The sequence below is a fragment of the Styela clava genome, chromosome 3 (assembly GCF_964204865.1).
Source record: "Styela clava chromosome 3, kaStyClav1.hap1.2, whole genome shotgun sequence".
NCBI lineage: Eukaryota > Metazoa > Chordata > Ascidiacea > Stolidobranchia > Styelidae > Styela > Styela clava.
This window is the reverse complement of record NC_135252.1, coordinates 3,732,553-3,753,236: the sequence shown is the minus strand read 5'-3', so window position 1 is coordinate 3,753,236 and position 20,684 is coordinate 3,732,553. Positions and strand designations below refer to the sequence as shown.

At 35.3% G+C, this 20,684-nt stretch overlaps 2 protein-coding genes and 2 long non-coding RNA genes across 4 annotated transcripts; 2 read left to right on the top strand and 2 right to left on the bottom strand.

The window, feature by feature from the left end:
- Positions 1–9,673: 9,673 nt before the first annotated feature.
- LOC120343106 (uncharacterized) lies at positions 9,674–11,390 on the bottom strand. The gene has a single exon (XM_039412216.2). The coding sequence runs from the start codon at positions 11,289–11,291 to the stop codon at positions 9,852–9,854; it is 1,440 nt and encodes a 479-aa protein (XP_039268150.2). The 5' UTR covers positions 11,292–11,390; the 3' UTR covers positions 9,674–9,851.
- A 2,254-nt stretch (positions 11,391–13,644) lies between these two features.
- On the top strand, positions 13,645–16,021 carry LOC144420875 (uncharacterized). Its single transcript, XR_013474779.1, has 3 exons — positions 13,645–13,857; positions 14,378–14,449; positions 14,538–16,021. It is a non-coding gene; the product is annotated as an uncharacterized LOC144420875 (long non-coding RNA).
- Positions 16,022–16,106: 85 nt separating this feature from the next.
- LOC144420874 (uncharacterized) lies at positions 16,107–17,425 on the bottom strand. Its single transcript, XR_013474778.1, has 2 exons — positions 17,063–17,425; positions 16,107–16,805 (listed from the first exon to the last, which is right to left on the bottom strand). It is a non-coding gene; the product is annotated as an uncharacterized LOC144420874 (long non-coding RNA).
- A 350-nt stretch (positions 17,426–17,775) lies between these two features.
- On the top strand, positions 17,776–20,613 carry LOC120342329 (BLOC-1-related complex subunit 8-like). Its single transcript, XM_039411109.2, has 3 exons — positions 17,776–18,103; positions 18,570–18,776; positions 18,998–20,613. The coding sequence occupies exons 1-3, from the start codon at positions 18,083–18,085 to the stop codon at positions 19,151–19,153; spliced, it is 384 nt and encodes a 127-aa protein (XP_039267043.2). The 5' UTR covers positions 17,776–18,082; the 3' UTR covers positions 19,154–20,613.
- Positions 20,614–20,684: the final 71 nt, after the last annotated feature.

Sequence of the window (20,684 nt, the reverse complement as noted above, 5' to 3'; positions counted from 1 at the left end):
TCGCAGAAGAATGCGAACCTTCGCCAACCCGAAATGTTCAAATGAAATTCCAAGGCATATAACGTAAGGGGAAGTAAACACCTAGAAGACAAAGGACCATACCCAGTCAACCGTTTCATAGAATATTGTAAAATAAAGAGTGGGGTTGTTATTCAAACAACGGTATTGTTCAATCCCGCTTGTGAATAAGTAGAGACTGTGTAATATTGCACATGCAAGGTCAATACGGGCACACACACACACGACCACAGAGACGTGGCTCCAACCCACTGCGAGAAAAACGCGCTAAATAACTATGTAAATCATTAGCATAATTCTGGGTATATCTCGCGTGTTCAGCATAGCGTGACAATTTGGGTAGAGATTGAAAATTATAAAAAATAAAATAAAACCAAATTCATTTCTTCATTTCATTTATGGTTCATTTGAGTTAGTTTTGGGGAACTTCGGCCCTTTGGACAAGTATGCGTAGTAAATGAAGCAATGTACTGCCGAGCGACTATCATCCTAATGTTATGAATCCGGGGTGTGGAACCATAAATACAGGAGAGATAAAAAAAAATAACGGAGTGAAACAGCGGGCCGCACTTTTATTTAACATGGGCTTTCTAATAGTTGCAAGACAAAATTTGTGTTTATTGATCTTATGATATGCGTCCCTCGCACAAGCTAGCTGTTCGGGCATTGAAACGTCATAGGCATAGATCCTAAATTGGACTCAACGCAAAGGATTGAAATTGTTCATATCGGATTAAACTTCATTAAAAAATCGTTCCGCGCGCCGTAAACCATTAAAAATTGGCACCTTTCCTTGTAGGCCGCAGGTTGCACACCCCTCTTATAAATAATAATAATGAAAATAAACCTAAATGAAATTCATTTGAATTTCCACCCGTCGACATTTTTCAAGTGAGACCTCGAAAAGTGAAAAACAACACGCGACGGCATACACAACTATGACACAAGAGCACAAGTTTAAATTAAGCGCATACCTTTCTCTTTTTTCATCTTACGTTAAATAATATCAGAATTTCATCGGCACCAGCAAACTTGGAAAGTCACGTGCCACCATCAAACCCGGACAAATTGAAACGAAATAGAGAGGATATAACTTCAGAATCTTCGATACCATCAGTACACAACAAAACCATTGGAAATAGGAAAAAATAATTGTGACTTACATAGTTTCGGACCCCATAAAATCCAATTTCTCTATCAAACTAACCCCTCTGATCGCTTCCCTGGACAATGTGGACATTTAGTAATTCGGCCTCTAAAATCACTCGTATCAAGCGCCTGGCATAAAAACCCAACAACTTTGATAATAACATCCCACATATGTGATGAAAGGAAGTCTACCTCATTTACGTGGTATATAAAATGCTGATCTCTATTATGAAGAGAATGATCCATAAAACTTCCGTCGGCATAGTCTGGGTATGAAAGGCGAATGCATTGAAGGTCCTGATCCGTAAAAGAAAATTATTATATCAGGGTAAATATATATTCAATAAAAAAATGAAACATAGTCGCGAGTGTAAACGGCTGTGGGTGCAAATGTTTATGGTTGTAAATGTCCTGGGTGCGGTCAATGACATATTCAATATCTACAATGATTATGTACGTTCACGACTGTATGGGAAAAATATTGTTCTATTTAACACAGAATTTTAATGATTTGAAGTATAACAGTCAAGTGTTTGTTTACGTCTTCCATGAAATAATTGCACGTCTACCAGTGTACTATATAAGTGTTTTTTGTTTTCTGGGAAGTAATAGTTTAAATGTATTAAAATTATTAAGCATAGATATTTATATGACACAGTTGTGAAAAACATAAATGAGAGAGACTGTGGCGTGTAATAGTGTATATATAGTACATATATATCTAATACGGTAGTTAAGTAGACATACCGTGCTAAAAAAGCGACAGTTATGTAGACGGAAAAATTGGGTAGACATTTTCCTGTCCGCTTAATTATTCCACGTTCCATAATTGAAACGTTTTGCGATTTTTTTGCTGAAATCTTTTTTTCTCTGATAAACAGTATCAAAAACTATATGTTTTTTCAATATTTTCAAAATGTCTGAATATTTTCGCCAACTTTAAGGGGACAGTAGTTCTGCTGGTTTATAATCAACGGGTATAATTTTCGTACATTAAGTGGACATTTTGTTTATGGAAAAATCTTTTAATTGTCTGGTATATGTCTTTACGATTTTTGAAGAGTAGGTTTGATAATTTTGATACAATAACCAGGCAGAACATGAACGTCGTCCGTTCTGTTTTTTTCTATAAAAGCTCAATAAAATGAAAAGGACCTCAATTCACAACTCCGTACTAAAGAGGCTTTGTGTCGCAATAGCAAAATTATCGTTTCGCCGAGAACTTTTTTACCACGTTCGCCGTTTTGTTGGCGAATAGCCTGGACGCCGTGAGGGGATTGGGATCTTCATGAGTGCGTGATTGCATCAATTTAGATAAAAAGGAACAGTTGTGTTTAGAGAAGCGATCCAAGCCTTTTGTGTCAGGTGTTATAGTTTACCCAGTGAATTAAATTCGAGTCATAATAACTTGAAACAAGGTTTTAAACGTCACCGAGGAATGCTGCTGGAAATCATCACTCATCGGATAAGGTAACTAGTCATAACGATTCTTAATATCTATATGTTTGGTGTTAAGATTTTTCACGTGATCCAGATTATCAAAATATAGACTACTGATACTGCTGTGCCTATACTGGTCGTAGTTCTGATCTGAACACCAAAATAATGCTACGACTGGGTTTGCGTTCGTAAGTCATAGTCAAGTTGACGCCACTCAGTATAGGTTTGTATAGCTTGGTATAAATAAAAACATATAATACACCGCTTCATATTAAAATATTTTATCTTCGGTAAACAGTTTCGAAGAATTGCATTGCAAGCAATTTTGTTTTGTGATTTGGCACATATCCCTGTGTTATTTTACCATCCTTATCTATTTATTTACTGGGCTGTTTTGTGATTTGGCACATATCCCTGTGGTATTTTACCATCCTTACCTAGTTATTTACTGGGCTGTATTTTTGTTCACATGTAGGTGACTCTCCAACGAGATGGTCTACGTTTTAGAACTTGGCAGACGGAAACGCGGGTAGTGATTCGGAGAAAGCTGTGCCAGAAGGCGACTAAAGGAGTTTGCTATGCTTGTTTTTATTGAATATCTCAAATTGTTACCAATGAATGATAATACCCAAATCATAATATATATATATATCTTGTAGCCCATCACAAATAGCGCAGCTATCTACGAATAATTGTAGTGCACCCGTTTGGAAACTCTGGTTTATTTGAGTAATAATGCAATTCCCCATTTCAAACATTTCGTTTGTTCGATCAATCAAGAGTACCGTAATTCTGAATTGGACCAAAACACTGTGATGATGTTTTGTGACTTATGCATGTATTTTTGACCAAAGTTTCAGATGAGTCAACAGACTATACCGCACCATCTTCAGAATCACTTTCAATAAGCATTGTAAGTGATTTCAAAGAAAACCATATATATGGAAAAAAAAGTCTGTAAATCAATTCCCAAAATAAGCTTCTAAATAAACGCAAACCAGAAAAGAAACGTGAAAAAGAAAAACGAGAATATCGGTCGGAGACCGAAGACGTATCGTTCGAAAATGTGGTTTCGATTTATGACTCTATAGTGACACCGCGTGTCCCATCACTAATTAATTAATAACTCGCTAATCAGACGACATAATTCATCCAAAATGGCTTCATGTCCGAGATATGATGAATGCACATGCAAAATTTGGAGCAGATTCAACCTCGCCTTCGTGAAATATTGCGTTCATCTAACAGACAGACAGACAGACAAATACCTACCGACACACTTACCGATCTTAAGATCGATAAGTAATAATTGCACGGCCTTGTATATCTTGCGAGAAGTTTATTGTGAAGCTTTCAGACATCATTGTATAATTCATAAAGATGAACCGGCAGTAAGCATAATTTTGTCACTCCCCAACAACTTAATCTAGTGGGCATATCCACATTTGTATACATACTTGGCATACATTTTTACTCTCTAATTATATTCAAAATAGCAATCATGTTTTTGTATTCCGAGTTGATGCAAATATTGTATATATATTGTGCAAAGATTTTAAATTGATATTGGGGTTCAATAGTTTCATGTTGATCGCCTGTATAGTTGACTGTATAATCACTGCTATACTTGAGCGCCCTGATAGGTAGACGTAACTCATTTTAATTGACGTGGCAAAATTTCGTTTCGAGTTTATAGGCCTCACTGGAAGTGTCACAAAATTGAACATTTGGGATATATTGTGTGTAATGTTTCTCGATATTTTTTCAGAATGTCGTGTTTTATCTTATCTTCTGAAATGGTCGGATGGTTGAAATTTTCTTTGAATGCTGCTGAATATTAGTGCCATTCCAAAATATCATTTTGCATTTACATGACACACTTATACGTAGCTGAGTAGATAACGATTTGCGATATATTTTCTGTATTATTTCTCAATATAGATATACTTTGTGTAATGTATCTTAATATGATTTCAGATTTTATTTAATTTTTTTTGTTTGCCATACTTGAATGGTCGGATAGGTGGACATTTGAGGTATGTATTTTGTGTAATGTTTCTCAATATGATTCCGGAGCTTTCATTTTAATTGTTTTATGCGACACTTAGGTGGTCGGATAGGTGGACATTTGAGATATATTTTGTGTAATGTTTCTCAATATGATTTCAGAATTTTCATTTCAATTCTTGTATGCGACACTTAGGTGGCCGGATAAGTGGACATTTGGGATATCCTTTGTGCAATGTTTCTCAATATGATTTCAGAGTTTTCATTTTATTGTTTTGTGCCACATTTAGGTGGTCGGATAGGTGGACTATTGAGATACACTTTATGTAATGTTTCTCAATATGATTTCAGAATTTTCATTTCAATTTTTGTAGGCCACACTCAGGTGGCCGGATAGGTGGACATCTGGGATAAACTTTGTGCAATGTTTCTCAATATGATTTCAGAGTTTTCATTTCAATTTTTTTATGCCACACTTAGGTGGTCTATCCGACATTGGGTGGGCATTTGAGATATGATTTGTGCAATGTTTTTCGATATGATTCCAGAGTTTCTATTTTAATGTTGTATGCCACACTTAAGAGGTCGGATAGGTGGATATTTGAGATATACCTTGTGTAATGTTTGTCAACATGATTTCGGAACTTTCATTTCAATTTTTTGCCACACTTAGGTGGCTGGATAGGTGGACATTTGAGATATACTTTGTATAATGTTTCTCAATATGATTTCAGAATTTTCATTTCAATTTTTGTAGGCCACACTTAGGTGGCCGGATAGGTGGACATCTGGGATATACTTTGTGCAATGTTTCTCAATATGATTTCAGAATTTTCATTTCAATTTTTGTAGGCCACACTTAGGTGGCCGGATAGGTGGGCATTTGAGATATGATTTGTGCAATGTTTCTCAATATGATTTCAAAGTTTTCATTTTAATTGTTGTATGCCACACTTAAGTGGTCGGATAGGTGGATATTTGAGATATACCCTGTGTGATGTTTCTCGACATGATTTCGGAATTTTCATTTCACTCTTTTGCCACACTTAGGTGGCCGGATAGGTGGACATTTGAGATATAATTTGTATAATGTTTCTCAATATGATTTCAAAATTTTCATTCCAATTGTTGTATGCCACACTTAAATGGCCGGATAGGTGAACATTTGAAATATATTTTGTGCAATGTTTCTCAATATGATTTCAGAGTTTTCATTTTAATTGTTGTGTGCGACACTTAAGCGGTCGTATAAGTGAACATTTGAGATATATTTCGTGTAATGTTTTTCAATATGCTTTACGAATCTTCTTTCAATTGCTGTATGCCACACATAGGTGGTCGGATAGGTGGACATTTGAGATATTTTTCTTCGTGTAATGGTTTCTCAATATGATTTAGGAATTTTCTTTCAGTTGTTGTATGCCACACTTAAATGGCCGGATAGGTGAACATTTGAAATATATTTTTGTGCGATGTTTCTCAATATGCTTTAAGAATCTTCTTTCAATTGTTGTATTCCACACTTAAATGGCCGGATAGGTGAACATTTGAAATATATTTTGTGCAATGTTTCTCAATATGCTTTAAGAATCTTCTTTCAATGTTGTATGCCAACCTTAGGTGGTCGGATAGGTGGACCTTTGAGATATATTTTGTGTAATGTTTCTCAATAGGGCTGGTGTTCATTTTCAATTACGTGCCACATTTGAGTGACCAGATAGATGAACATTTGAAATCCAATTTGTGTGATGTTTGTCTTCATTAATGACATACCAGAATTCCCATTTACACTTATTAGTATAACTTGAAAGGCCGGATAGGTGGACATTTGAGATGAAGTTCGTGTGATATTTTTTCAATATTATTGGCATTTCCGAATTTTATTTTGCGGTTACATTCTGCGTAGATATAATTTTTTTTATTGTTTCTCAATATTATTAGCACTTTCATATTTAGTTATACCATTATATACCACACTACCTTTTCAAAATAATAATCCACACTAAGCAATCGGAATGGTGATACGTTGAAATATATTTTGTGTATTGTTTCTCAATATGATTAGCATTTCAAAATTTTGTTTTTCAATTTTATGTCACGCTTAATAACTAGCCATATAGATATGAGAGGCTTTTGAGATATATTTTGCGCAATGTTTACCAATATTATTGGAATGCCATAATTCTTACTCGAACATTTGTGATATGCTCTGTGTATTTCTCAGTTTCAAATATATACCACTTTCGGATCGATTTGTCTACCTTCACGTCGCATTTTGAGTAATTTTTACCATGTGGAGATTGTGACTGTGATAAATATTGCTAAATGGTTCGAATCCATCGGAAAATTAAGTGAGGTCATACACTTTAAAATGTGTAGTACTAACACGAATACCCGTTTACATTTATAGATGTCAAATAAACAATTTGCTATTATTAACAATTCCCACAAATGGATAAGTGTTCGTTATGCACTGAAAAGTTATTTATACAAGCAACATCATTTATGTAGACATCCAGGGCGACATATAAGAGGGGTCCGGCTTAGTGGCGAAATAGGCTAAAACATTTGGTGGTCTGAATTAGGTGGACGAATTAAGCAGGCAGGTCCGTTTAACTACGTAATAGAGTTATATATATATATATAATACAATTTTGAAGAATTCCATGAAAGCTTTAATTATGTATAGTTTGTTTACACTATTTTGCGATAACTTGTTATTGAACACAAAACGAGAAATTAAAAATATTGCAGGAAATGAAATATGTATAAATTGGCATAAAGAACTTGGATCTGTCTCACAACTTTTCGAGTTTTGCAAATTTACTCAAAAGTATTTGATGATTTTGTATGTTCATTTATTATAAAACTGATCCAAATTTATTTTGTAAAAAAACGTGATTCAATTACATTCCCTAATTTTAATGATCCTTCATCAAGTAATGTAGCAACTTTTACGTATTTATATATAAAATAAAACACCCGGTGCTGTTTTCCTAAAAACAGGTGAAAATGATAATCATATAGAAAGTTGGAGAAAAAAACAATACCCTCGAAAGAGGGATTCGAAATTATATGGAAACTAAATTGAATTTGGACATCTGGTTGTAAGAATTCATATATATATATATTTTTTGCATCCGTTAGTTAATATAATGAATACATTAAGTATATAAATAATTCTGTTTGAAAGAAATTGGAAAATATCATGAAACTGCAAAATAAATTCAATTTGTAGTATTTCTTTGCATTATTATTTATTTAATTTACATTCACTCAATGAGCAAAAACATAAATGAATCGGGGCTTAATCATGTTCTCAACAAATTCCACACTTGGTGGATCCGAATCGCGAAACTAACAGTATGATATCAAGTAGAAGGCCATAAGTGGATCCTAGTGACAACTGCGAAAAAATCAACACCTGATCAGCACAGTACCGAGCAGGGCATAAATCACTGACTTCTAAAAGAAATTCGAATCCTTGCGACAAAGCAGCAGCCACAAACTGAATAAATGTGGGTCTGGCACGGGCCAGTGGCAACGGTGCCCAAATCTTCTCGGTGATGACTATTTGAGATTGTCGTGTAGACCAGTGGTTCCCAGCCGCTGGTCCGTGGACAGGCAGTGGTCGGCGAAGCATATTTCCGGTCGCGAAAAATTTGGTTGTTTTTCTGCCGACTCAATCGCTTCACCGAAGCCGTAAAAACGAAGTTGCGTTGGTTTATCACGCAATTTCTCTTCCATCGTCAGATTGCTGTTTGATAAGTGCGGTGACGTCTTGGCGCCGAGTAATCACACTTTTCGTATTATCAAACTGTTTTCCGTATTTTCAACTAGTTACCTACGCGAAATAACTTTTTCATCACCAGCTTTAATTAAAGAAGTAAAGAAATCGACTGAACGCCGCTTCAGAGATACATGTTGCAGAAATTCCTTTGAAGCCTCGTTTGCAATCCCATATTAGCACCGAAACAGCAGCAAAATTCCCACTGGAGTGAATTGTGTTTTTACATGATTAGGCTTGTGCATGTTTTTACGCATAATGGGTCCCCAGCACTGCATTTTATTACGCAAACATATGGTAGTTTTTCTTTACGTGAAATGTTTCAAGGGTTCCATTATCTTTGAACTTAGTTATGCCATATATCAAGCCACATGAGCGCGCATTTTCATCTATCTGTGCTCTTTTTGAGAAAGGATTATTGGTAGCGAGTCAGGAAAAAATGGTTTTCAGTAAATCGTTAAGAATGGACCAAAATGTTGAAAAATATGCAAGAATTTATTTTATTCATTATTTCATTAACAATGCAGCAGAATTGCATTAAAAAATGTTGGATTTTTTTTTGAGGGGGGGGGGGGGGGGGGAGAACCTAACCAAAGAAACAACATGCCTGAATTAGCTAACAAATTTGTTAATTATTATTCATTCAATCCTGTGGCACCCAATCACTCTCATTAGAATTAGACTGAAATGCGGGGATCCTTCGCTGTCTGTAAATAAGTAGTATGAACAAAAAATCATTTTACAAATAATTTCTGATAAATGTAGTAAATGCACAAATTGAAGAATAATGCAATGCATTTTTTTTTCTTGAAATAATGGATTTGTCTAAAAAGAGCACTCAGAAGATAGGCGGTCAAAAATACTCTTAATCTGTTAAATATTTTTCATTTTCTATATTGATCGTTGAGAATTTTATTGGTCCTTCAATGATCTTTAGGGACATTTGAAGGGTCTCAAGCAATGTTCCCTCTAATTTTTTGTAGTATGTGTGCGCAGAAATTTTGGTGTGTGCGCACTTTTTTGGAAATGACTAATATTTGTGCAAAAACCAATGAAGAAATTTTGGCGTTCTAACCGGGTAATGGGTGGGCCAACAACAAACTTTCTCAACCTGCCAACCGAGAACATTGTTACACTACATCGAAATACGTCTGTGCACAGTAAATCTATGCGTGTGCGCAGCCTCTGAAAGCTGTGTGCGCGCGCACACGCGCACACTTTAGAGGGAACACTGGTCTCAAGCACTAGGCTCAAAAGTCAAAACATCCAGTATTTTCCATCAGTTTACATTTTCACTTTAATTCTGGAAAATTGTTCAGCCACCTGCTTTAGTCACTTGTGATTAGTATGAGGTGTCTATTTTACTTCAAGGTGAGCATGATAAAATATTGAAGACAATACAGCAAAGGCAATGTAGTAAGAGGAAAAAACACACAAATTGAATGGTCATTTATGAAACAAAAATATCCATTTCCCTGTCTTTACTATCCTGCTTAATGTAGACAGGCACTCTGGACTTTCTTTTATGCAATTTCTGCGAGTTGCTTTGGTCCATATTAACAGGATGATCCTCATGCGCATCTGTGGTATTATTGCTATTGATAATTTCATCATTAACAGAAATGGTGGTAAAAGATTGATACTGTAAATCTGGTATAACCTGACTTTTAGATATGTCTGGAAATTGGCCATCATTGTCCAAACATAACTGTCCTGTTCTTGCCTGAAAATCAGTGAATGCTGATTGCTCATTAGAAAATGTTCCATATGAATGTATTCCTCTTGATTCATCACTGTGGTAAGAATGTGGCACAAGTGGGCTGTAATCTAATACGTCACTGAAACTTTTACGAGATGGTGGAACTGTTTTTGGCAAGAGTGTTTGTGAAATAGAAAAACTGTGTAATTGCTGGGGAACCATTGTTAAAGGGTTTTTGGACGAATGGATCGCCACACATCTACGTAATACACAACTTTGCTTTTTACTTCCATCCCCTCCAAATTTTTTCATATTTTTGCAAGCATCACACATTCCACAATTATTTGTTAGGCAACCCGTACATTGCCTGCATCGTTTTCTTCTCATTTCACTAAAACGTCTATATTTTCTAACATTCGTTTTTTTGCTTGATGCCCGGAAAAAACTGTATTGTTCAAATTGTTTTTTGCTTTTGACACTGAGACATTTCCAAGCAGACAAAACAAGATCTTCAAATTCTGATCCCATGTCAGTAAAATGGTCAGCAAGGAGCAAGGCCTCATTCTTGAAAAGGCTGAAAGGTTGTTCATCAATGTTATCTTTTTCAACAATTTCGATTGCTCTCTGAATAGCAGCACTTGTGCTCATATCTTTAGATTTTACAGCTTGTGTTCTATGACTGAGCTCTTTCTGTTTTCTTCTTCTTTCATGCATTTGTAATGTTGCAGAATAAGGTCCTTTTACACGATTTTTGATGCTCAATGGATTACTAGCACGACCCACTGGTCTGTCAATAACTTTCAATTCACTTGTCTTTATTTTATCCATTTTTCCTTTACCCGATGGTGATGTTTCAAGTTTTTCATTTTTTTCAATATATTTTCCAGTGTTGAAATCGAAATTATCCAGACTTTTGTTTAAAAATTGTTGGAGCTTAAGTTTCGATCGGACTTTTATACCATCAGGACTGTAATAATATGTGTCATATTTTCCTGCAGATTTTCCTTGTTGTCGAACAATTTGTTCCATTTTCCAGTTATCTCCCAAATCTGGACATGGAAGTTTGCCAGTTCCACGATATTGAGCATTTTTCTTTGGAAATCGAATTTTTTTATCCACTGTGTCATGTTTTATTTCCTTCTTTTTTGTTTCATCGAGCTGTCCAATATCTTTACTTTCAGTAGACATCATAGGCTATAGCATGTATTCGACTTTTTAGGTAGAATTGGTAGACTGGTAGAAGTATTTTCTACTGCAGTATTGAACAAATTTCTGAAAAATTATCATACCATTATGTAATATAACATCATAACAGAAAATATGCAATATGACTAAACAGAAAACATTTGTTTTGGACATACTTTCAGCCATCTGCACAAACTTATGATAAGATGCAATGAAATTAAAGTGTCTACTTCAGATTCGCATTCACCTTCAGTAAGTAGGCTAGCGCTGCGCTACACAGCAACAACAGTAATGGGAACATGTTCGTGTATTATGCTGGATGGCTGAACGCCGAAGCGGGACTTTTGGCTGACTTGTCGGGACAAGACGCTAAAAAGCGGGAGGTATGGTAAGCCTAGAAATAAGGATAAAATTACATATTTATCCTGGGGGAGAGGAAAGTTGATAAGACGGCTTAACCATATGGCAAACCACAGCAGTCCGGTTACCATTCCATGTCGGGTATGGGATTAGTTATTTGTTTTCGGCAGCATGAAGTAGACCAGTGGTTCCCAACCTTTCTACCCTGGCGGACCGGTAAAATTAATTTAAATGTACTGGCGGACCGGCAAAAAATTGAAATGACCGGAACATAAAAGAATAACATGTATTTGCGTAATACAATGCAATGTCGGGCACTCAATATGCATCTAGACAAAAAAAGGCACACTTAAAAACAGCTCACACGAAGAAAAACTATCAAATAATGTGACGGCCAAAAATATTTGCGTAATGCTTTGGTGCTGGGCGCCCATTATTCGTAAGGAAGGCACACATAAAACATCTCACATAAAAAACATGTACATGTCAAATCATGTACAAACGCAATTAACTCTAGTGAAAATTTTGCTGCTGTTTAGTTTCCAATATAGGATTGCAAACGATGCCTCAAGGAAGTTTCTGCAACACGTAGCCCTGCAGCGGCGTGCAGCCAATTTCCTTGCTTCGCTTTAATTGAAGCTAGTGATGAAAATATTTTTATATATAAGTAATAAAAATATAAGTAACTCGTTGAAAATACGGACAACAGTTTGATTGCTCGATTACTTAGCGATGGGTATTCGTTATCAAGAGATATCCAAAATTGTGACAGTGATTCTTTTTTAAATCTGGACTGTAAAGTAGAATCACAATTTGAATCAAGCTTTTTCATTGGGTTCATCATATTAATCCCTCTGCAGTTGATCGATGCTTCAAACGGAGGGAATTTACATTACAATGACAAAGTCGTCGGTAATTTGGCACCAGGCTCAAAATCCTACTTTGTCTGCTCAAGATACTGGGAAAGATCTCAGCGGCCCATGCTTTTTTGCGCTCCTCGTGACCACCTGTCATATTTTACTGTAGTATTATACTTTTCTTGACTTTTTTTTGTTTTGAACAAAGAAATATGCGTAACGTTTTATTTGGGTGGTCATATTAATCAGAAAAAGCATGCAAAACAGAAAAAGCACGCGTGCCAATTTTTAGGTTTCTGAATCTTGCGAGATTCGATGGAGCGCATTCACGATGAGCAAAAGTGTGATTACTTGGCGCCAAGATGTCGCGAAAGACGTCGCAATATGACGGCGGAAGAGAAATTGCGTAATAAATCGACCTCGTCAAAGAGATCGGAGCGCATTCGAGATGAATCGGAGCCGAAAAAGCGAAAAGTATGATTACTCGGCGCCAAGATGTCGCAATATGACGGCGGAAGAGAAATTGCGTAATAAACCAACGCGACCTCGTCCTCGGTAAAGCGATTTAGACGGCATAAAAACAACAAAACACCAAAATTTTCTCGCGGACCGGCAAAAAAGCTTCGCGGACCGGCACCGGTCCGCGGACCGGCGGTTGGGAACCAATGAAGTAGACTACCGGTATATTCACAGTACTGCAGTAGGTATGACGGGGACGAAATTTGTTTTACATTAAACTACAAGCAACCGGTACGGTAACTAATACTGTAGCGTTATACATGTAATATGGTACGGTAAGAACTTTAGCAACTGCCAGCATAATTAGTATTACAGAATTAACGCAACAAAATACTGAAATATGACCCGGCCACTTAACATCATATGAATACCAACAATCCAACATTTGCTAATGAAGAAATAATTTATGGTACGGTATGTTATGTTCATAACGCAGTCTAGAATAGATAATCTTATAACTTCCGTGCAATTATCTTTCAGACTTCGCACGTCGTCGTCAATGCTCAGATAACTGCTAGCCTAATCCATTCAGATAAGTACCTGACCTATCACCCCCTTAACAATGGAACATGCGGGATTCTCGAAAACCAAATCCGTATGTAATAACATTTATGCTCTAACCAATGACATTAAACAACATGATGCGCAACTCCGGCATTTTTGTCCGAAGATCGTATTCGATAGCACGCTCCAATGCACATACTTGACGAGACGAAAACGATCGGATGTGTGCTGCTTTCGAGGCGTAGTACGAATGGTGTTCGTGCCTGCTTTGACAGTTGTTGTCGATTTTAATGATATTTTTGAAAGTTGGGGTAAAAAGAAATCGGTAAAAGGTAAGGTGAATACTATTGTTGTATATCACACCCGGGCATCGCACTGTTAAGTACATGTGGGAAAGCCAGCCTTTGTCAAATACTACGAAGTTATTAATTCAGTACGGTACGTAGTTGCCCATTTGCCGAAATTACATATTTACTTACCCCTTATGGTTTCAAATAGTCAGTGAGGAATAATCAGTGAGGATATATACTCATTGTTGATTGCTGCTCATTGTAACATACTATTGCGCATTCACTTTTATTTGCGTATTGAATCAAAGTGTTAACAAGTTCACCTAACATTTCACTCATACCGGTCTATATTGTATAGTCTGATTTCTCAAGTATTTGGAGCCACGAATGCTTGTAATTTTCTGACTAAACCCTTTTATTAGTTGGTTTATATACCAAATTCAGTAAAATATTTTTTACATAAAACATGAGATATTGGATTTATTAGCTTTTCCATTCTAAATCATATAGACTGCTTCATTTATTCTTAACGAAAATTAATAAATCTCCTCTCTTTCTTCAGATGTGAAAGTTGTGGACAAACCTGTCTAAGCATTGTGAGACTCTTGCAGTACAAGAGGCAATAGCAGAAATAGTAAGTATATCAATCAAGAAATTAAGCCGACATAAAGCAAAACTTTCAACTATTCGTCTAATCTCAATTTCCTATTATTTATTCACAGGACAACTATAGCAGACGGGGAGATATCAGAAGTCTGGCGACATATCAGTGACAGTGTGATTCCAAGAAATATAATGTTTGCAATAGAAAAACAACCTATGGGAGCATGCAAAGACATTTGACCCTCCGGTAGAGTTGTTTATGGCCCCCACATCCTGCAGGGCTTGAGGAAAATAACTAAAAATTCCAAAGCGTAAGATTGCATAAGCGGTCTTATTTGTAAAAAGGCACAAAACACGCCAGACATACTTAAAACAGCTTTGGAAATGAGGATTACGGGTACCTCACTGCACCTGTGTTATATTTGGTTCATCAACTTTTGGTAGTACTATAGAAGAAATTCCGGAAGGGGTATAATCATCATTCATGATAAAATACTATCATATATTTTTTGAACAACTTCAATCTAGACCAGGGATCTCAAACTCGCGGCCCCAGAGAACTTCCAGTGCGGCCCTCGAACGCTTAACAATAATTGTAATAGTATTTTGGAAGTTTTTTTTTATCTAAATGTAATAGATTTTTCAAACCTTCTAAAGTGAAATTGATTATTCACACAGAAAACAATTTACTGAAAGTAGTTTTGGAATATTAATTTTTTTTGTCCACATTTTGACCCAATTAAGAATACACATCAAGCTAGCAAAAGAATACTTGAATAAAACACTTGAGTGATTAAATTAAACGCAAAGTACATGAAGAAGGTGGCATTTTCGAAGAAAATGGGAGTTGTAACATTTCTGCTCTTCACAAAATTCTGAAGCACATTGTTTAATTTGTCATATTTCCATCAAAACAATCAAAAAACACAATAAGCTCAGCAGTCAATATGACAAATTCGAAGACCAACTTCGAACAGAAAATTTCCATGTGTTTGTATATTAATATAATTATACAACGACTTAGTTACTAAAAATCAATATCAATAATAATTCAAGCAATCCTATGCCACGCAATGTAGTGCGAAATGTCTTGTCGAAAAAATCTGTCATTTGTTTTTTTACTGATCTATACATGAAATGATAAAAGTAACTTTTTTACATTACTGGAATTGATTAAACATTCGTAAAGATCCAGATAAACCCATGATCATGTGGCCTCGTTAGTTAGAGTTGGTACTATAAAATCATTTCAGACTGGCCTTAGTATGCTGGTGACACAAAAAAGATGCCAAACGCCAGGACAAATGTAATTATTAAAACATTGAGTTTATACTGTAGTATTTTTGTTAATTTTAGGTTCATATATTTAGATTAAGTTATTTTTAGTGTATGTATTATTCTTTCCTTATTCAAAGCTTGTTCAAAAATGATTTTGATGGTTGTACATAGAATTTTACGATTTTTTATAATAAATACTGTAACTTGCAAATGTTGCAATAATAGTGGAATGCAAATATTAATATGTAATTGCATTTGAAATTGAAGAAAATAATAAAACTTAATCCAACTGTTTAGTTGCATCACAATATATGTCACAAACTAAAACTATCTTAAAAATATCTTTTAAGTATACATTATCAAAAACTGTTTGCGGCTCTTTTTACAATTTTCAAAATGCAATGCGGCTCTCGAAAAGCCATGAGTTTGACACCACTGATCTATTCTAGACGATTCAAGCATTGCTTTGGGAAATTATATCACTTCAATTAAATTGAAATAATCTCGCTATATTAAATACAAAATCGTTGCTATCATAAAGATAAACCAATTCAGCCACTCGAAATATATTGGCCTTCACAAAGCAATGGAGGCAAAATTGAGAGTTCATGAGCTATGAACATTTGTTCTTTTCTTTGTCTTGAACTTTTCATACTCCACAGCCCCTATTAATTTTTTTAATTTTAATTACCATGTGATGGTCATACATATCTTTAACTTGTATTTTCTGTCATGATGTATTATCTCAATGTGCCAAACTATTAATTAGTGTGCATATTTTGCTTCCAGATGACATAAATGTATTGTCATGTTTATTACCTCAGCTTGGAGTATTGACAAGAAAAAGGTGCCAGTAAATTAGGTAAAAAAATTTTCAACTCATTGTTATAATCAGAATTCACAATCAATAGGAATTATAAACAGCCAACAATCAGTGAGAATTATATGCGAAATCCCTCAGAATAAATGTGTCTAAAATCGGAGGAAGGCAAAAAATATAGGTAGTTTCCATCCACACAAGCATTTCAAGAAGACTTGCTCGAGCCAAACTAAATGAGCATCGTCAGGTGATCGGTAAGGCTGCAAGTTGAATTCAGCCCTGCAACCTCCTGCATAGAAGATAATATTAATTAGTGGGCTATGAGCTAAATTCCTAAATTTAAACAAACCTATCTACGATGCATTATGTACCAGCAATGTTACCTACGATTAACTGAATATGTAATATGTCTAATAAATTCACCTACAAAAGCAAGTTCGATAGGTGCAAACTTTGTGTTATGGAATTGTATCGCAGCACAGTTTTGTATGACACCCTCTTTAAATGAAATTTCAATGATTAAGCGCAAACATTAAAATTACTAACTTTGAACTTTGTCATTATCTGCACAATGTTCCACACAAATCTTTCCGCTATCGCGTTTGTAATCTTCTCTGATAAAAAAAAACGTCTATGATGTCCAGAATTGCTCTTTACAGCTTGCCTGTTATTCCAGCTTTCCAAGTAAGCAAAACTTCTTAGATATAGAGATTATTTTGTTTCGTTACAGGCGCAAAAAGACAGGTACTACACGTAAAAAAGACGCCGAGTAGCAAAAGCGAGCGGAAAACGGACGCGAAAGGCGACGAGAAATACGTGCATTGGTGCGTATCATGAAATATAATGTTTCGCCTGTAGTCTTATGGAGTGACGTCAGAGTTGCCTATCATGTTGTTTAATGTCATTGCTCTAACTGTGCTTTATTAAGAGCTTTTACGTTAATTTTTCTGAAAAATAGTTGAAATTTCTAAAATTTACGACTTTCTGATATTAAAAAATCTGCTAATAGAAGGCGCTGGCAAGAAAATTTAACTTCGGCCTATCGTCACTTGAACTACCGTGTTTCCCCGAATATTGACTAGGTCTTATTCTAAGGGTAGGGCTTATACTGAAATCATTTTTAAAATTCAGGCTAGGGCCTATTTTCAGGGTAGGTCTTATTTTCGAGGAAACACGGTAGAACCGTATTCCGTTTATGCAGTTACTACCGTACAATTTCTAAATTTTCAGTTTGTTGTTATTTTAGAATAAACATAACTGAAATCTTATAAATATATTCCAAAACTGCAAAATCGAGTCAACAGTAACACAAACGGTGGTGGCTATTATAATTTTCTTCGAAAATTTAAAATATACGGTAACTAATAATTAACAAGTGCAATCACACAACATTTTTCATATGGCACATCTTGACATGTCATCTACTTTAAGTTTGAACCAACGACTAAGATTTCATTAAAAGACTAGCTGACAAGTTCTGGGAATTCCCCTGGTACGGTACAGGTGCAGTATACTTGACGTCCAGTAGGAACCAGTCAGTTATTTTCACTCGGCATTTTTTTGGACATGCACAGCAGCTCGATTCAGGTATTACAAGCTTTTCTTTACATTTCCACAACGCTACGTACTCGGTTTGATGTATAATATTTCCATTATACATACGAGTAGTTTAGAATCTGTAATCGTTGACAGTTGACACTGTCACACCGCATCCGAGAAGACGTAAAATTGAATTTTACTAGTCAATGGGAAAATATAAAATGTCTTTTGTGCTATCATGAAAACTGCCAAATGTTATACTGAAAGTTCCAATATAAGCCATTCTCAGGATGGTAGACAGTTGATGCTTGACTACCACAATAACATGGTTACAAGTTATAACTATATCAGTATATGTCACAGAATTGAGCTGCTTGAAATTCTTTGCGATATCATTTTGTCTTCGGTTGGCATACCATATGTTTCTATATCAATAATCTGTCGATCGAATTTTTTTTCTAACTGAAATAAATATTGAATTCCCTTGAATATCCTCTCTCATTTCTTTTGATAGCCAATGGCTGCTTCAATGCAACATAGGCCAGAAAGGGAGTTAGACTTGAAAGTCAAAAGAGCCTCCGTTGGAGTTAATGAAACTGTACACATGATTGCAAACGAACCCTCACTTGGACTGTACCGAATACAACAACATGTAAAAAAGACTCTTCCAAGGGTAGTTAATGCCAGTAATGACATGAAGAAAACAAATGACCAAATCAAGGTATATAAGTGTTTATCTATTGATGATGCCATCTTCTTGTTGGCATGAATAAAATAGCTTTTCCATTTGAAGAAGAAGGATTTTTTGTGCAGAATTATTCAACATAGTGTCACCAATTCACTCCCAAAATTGCAAAATACCACTGGTGCATATTGTTGTTAAGATCATTATTTGTCAAATTCACCTATATTAAATAGTTTTTAAAACTACATTTCTTGTAGGGGCTTGTGTATGATGCTAATTATGCAACAGATGCCATCGGTAGCATAATTAACAGCAGTGAAGCATTTTCAAATATTGAAAAACTTCTACGAGAGTCTACTTCGAATGCTGCAATTGTGAAAATGAAAAAGTCAACTTCAGCTCATGTACTGTGATGTATTACGACCAACTTTTCGTTCATGTTGTACTTTCAAAATATCTAGTGGAGGTTTTCCTAGCATATGAATTGCTGTGGTCTCACAATTTCTCTATTTTTAGGATGAGAAAGGACACCTTGAGGGTCTTTTTTAATTAAAATTTGCTTCTCTCGCCTCTGAAATGCCAAGAGATACTAAAACCATACATGAATATGTGCTCTTTGCTTTCAGAAAATGCACACTCACTCAGAAGTTATGAAGTATCAGTCAGTATGTCACCTCGATTAAAATTATAGGTGGCCTCTGAAATCACAAAAGATACTAAAACCATACTTAAATATGTGCCAGTAGTCAATCCACAAGAGGCTCGAGGCAGTTTCAGTCAAAACTATCAGGAAGACAGTAAAATGGGAGTGAATTCGGTACTCCTTTAGTACGTGTACCAGGTTAGGGCATAATTTTATTTCGATTTTCCTTATTTTAGTTAGATTACGAGTTTGGGGACTGTCTGTGTTAGCCAAGTGAATAGATTTCAGTCCCTTTACACTTGATGTAAACAAGATTATTTGCCTCCATATTGTTACACATACTTCTGGAGCGCCGCAAATTTAATATAACTGAAGGAAAATCCCATTTGAGCATAAAAATTTCTTTGTCTCTGGTGTAATAACAGTAAATGGATGAGAATATACAACAGGGTATGGAGGCTAAAAATATTTTCCTATAAGTATTAAAAGAATTGTCCAGAAGTTAAATAAGACAAGGGTGGATGATTACACTCCATATAATTAATGTATCTTGTCAGATTTTGTGGAGATATTCTTGTGGAGATATTCTTATAAAAGCTAACTATATTTAGGGGTAAATTTTCTCAAAGCAAGGTAATGGACCCCACATAAGACAACAGTCTATAATATGCCGCGGATGCCAGTAAACATGAGTCAATCAGCTTTGACTCGTGAAATATATGTATACACTTTTGTGAATGTTTAGTTTTATTATTTTTTTCCTTTATACATATCTGGAGTGCTGCCATACCTGACCCCCACAACTCTCACCTCAGCTATCTATTCTTCATTTGTGTACCTTTATGTTTAATAAAATAAATATTACTTAGCAATCCAATATTGCAAACCAATTGAGAAGTTAGGCTAAAGTCAGTTATTGCTACCTCATCAGTTGGCTCTTGGTGAGGTATATATGGTAAACCATGCACAATATTTATAGTAGTTTTTTTTATACATGTTCATTTGTGTAATATGGGCAAACTGGAACATTTATTTTATTAAACTAGTTTTCTGTGTATGTGTTGTTTTTGGGGGGAAATCTAAATCAACTAACTTACTAGTTAGTAGGAAATGTTGTTGTGATTAAACTTGATTTACTGGCAAGATATTTATTGATTGAAAAATTAAATAATAATGTTTTTATGTTTTGTGCAATTTACTGTCATCATAATAAATATTACTCTGACTCTGTTCAGTTCATTGGTGATTTCGCTAAATGGCATTCGAGATTCCCAGCAGTAATTGGCAGTCATTTTTGAGAT

What these genes read in the sequence shown, in the direction of transcription:
- LOC120343106 (XM_039412216.2), bottom strand. Translation starts at nt 11,291, where the DNA reads ATGATGTCTACTGAAAGTAAAGATATTGGACAGCTCGATGAAACAAAA.
- LOC120342329 (XM_039411109.2), top strand. Translation starts at nt 18,083, where the DNA reads ATGCACAGCAGCTCGATTCAG. An exon ending in TGCACAGCAGCTCGATTCAG is followed by an intron (nt 18,104 to 18,569) that starts GTATTACAAGCT and finishes TTCTTTTGATAG; the next exon opens with CCAATGGCTGCTTCAATGCA. An exon ending in AAACAAATGACCAAATCAAG is followed by an intron (nt 18,777 to 18,997) that starts GTATATAAGTGT and finishes CATTTCTTGTAG; the next exon opens with GGGCTTGTGTATGATGCTAA.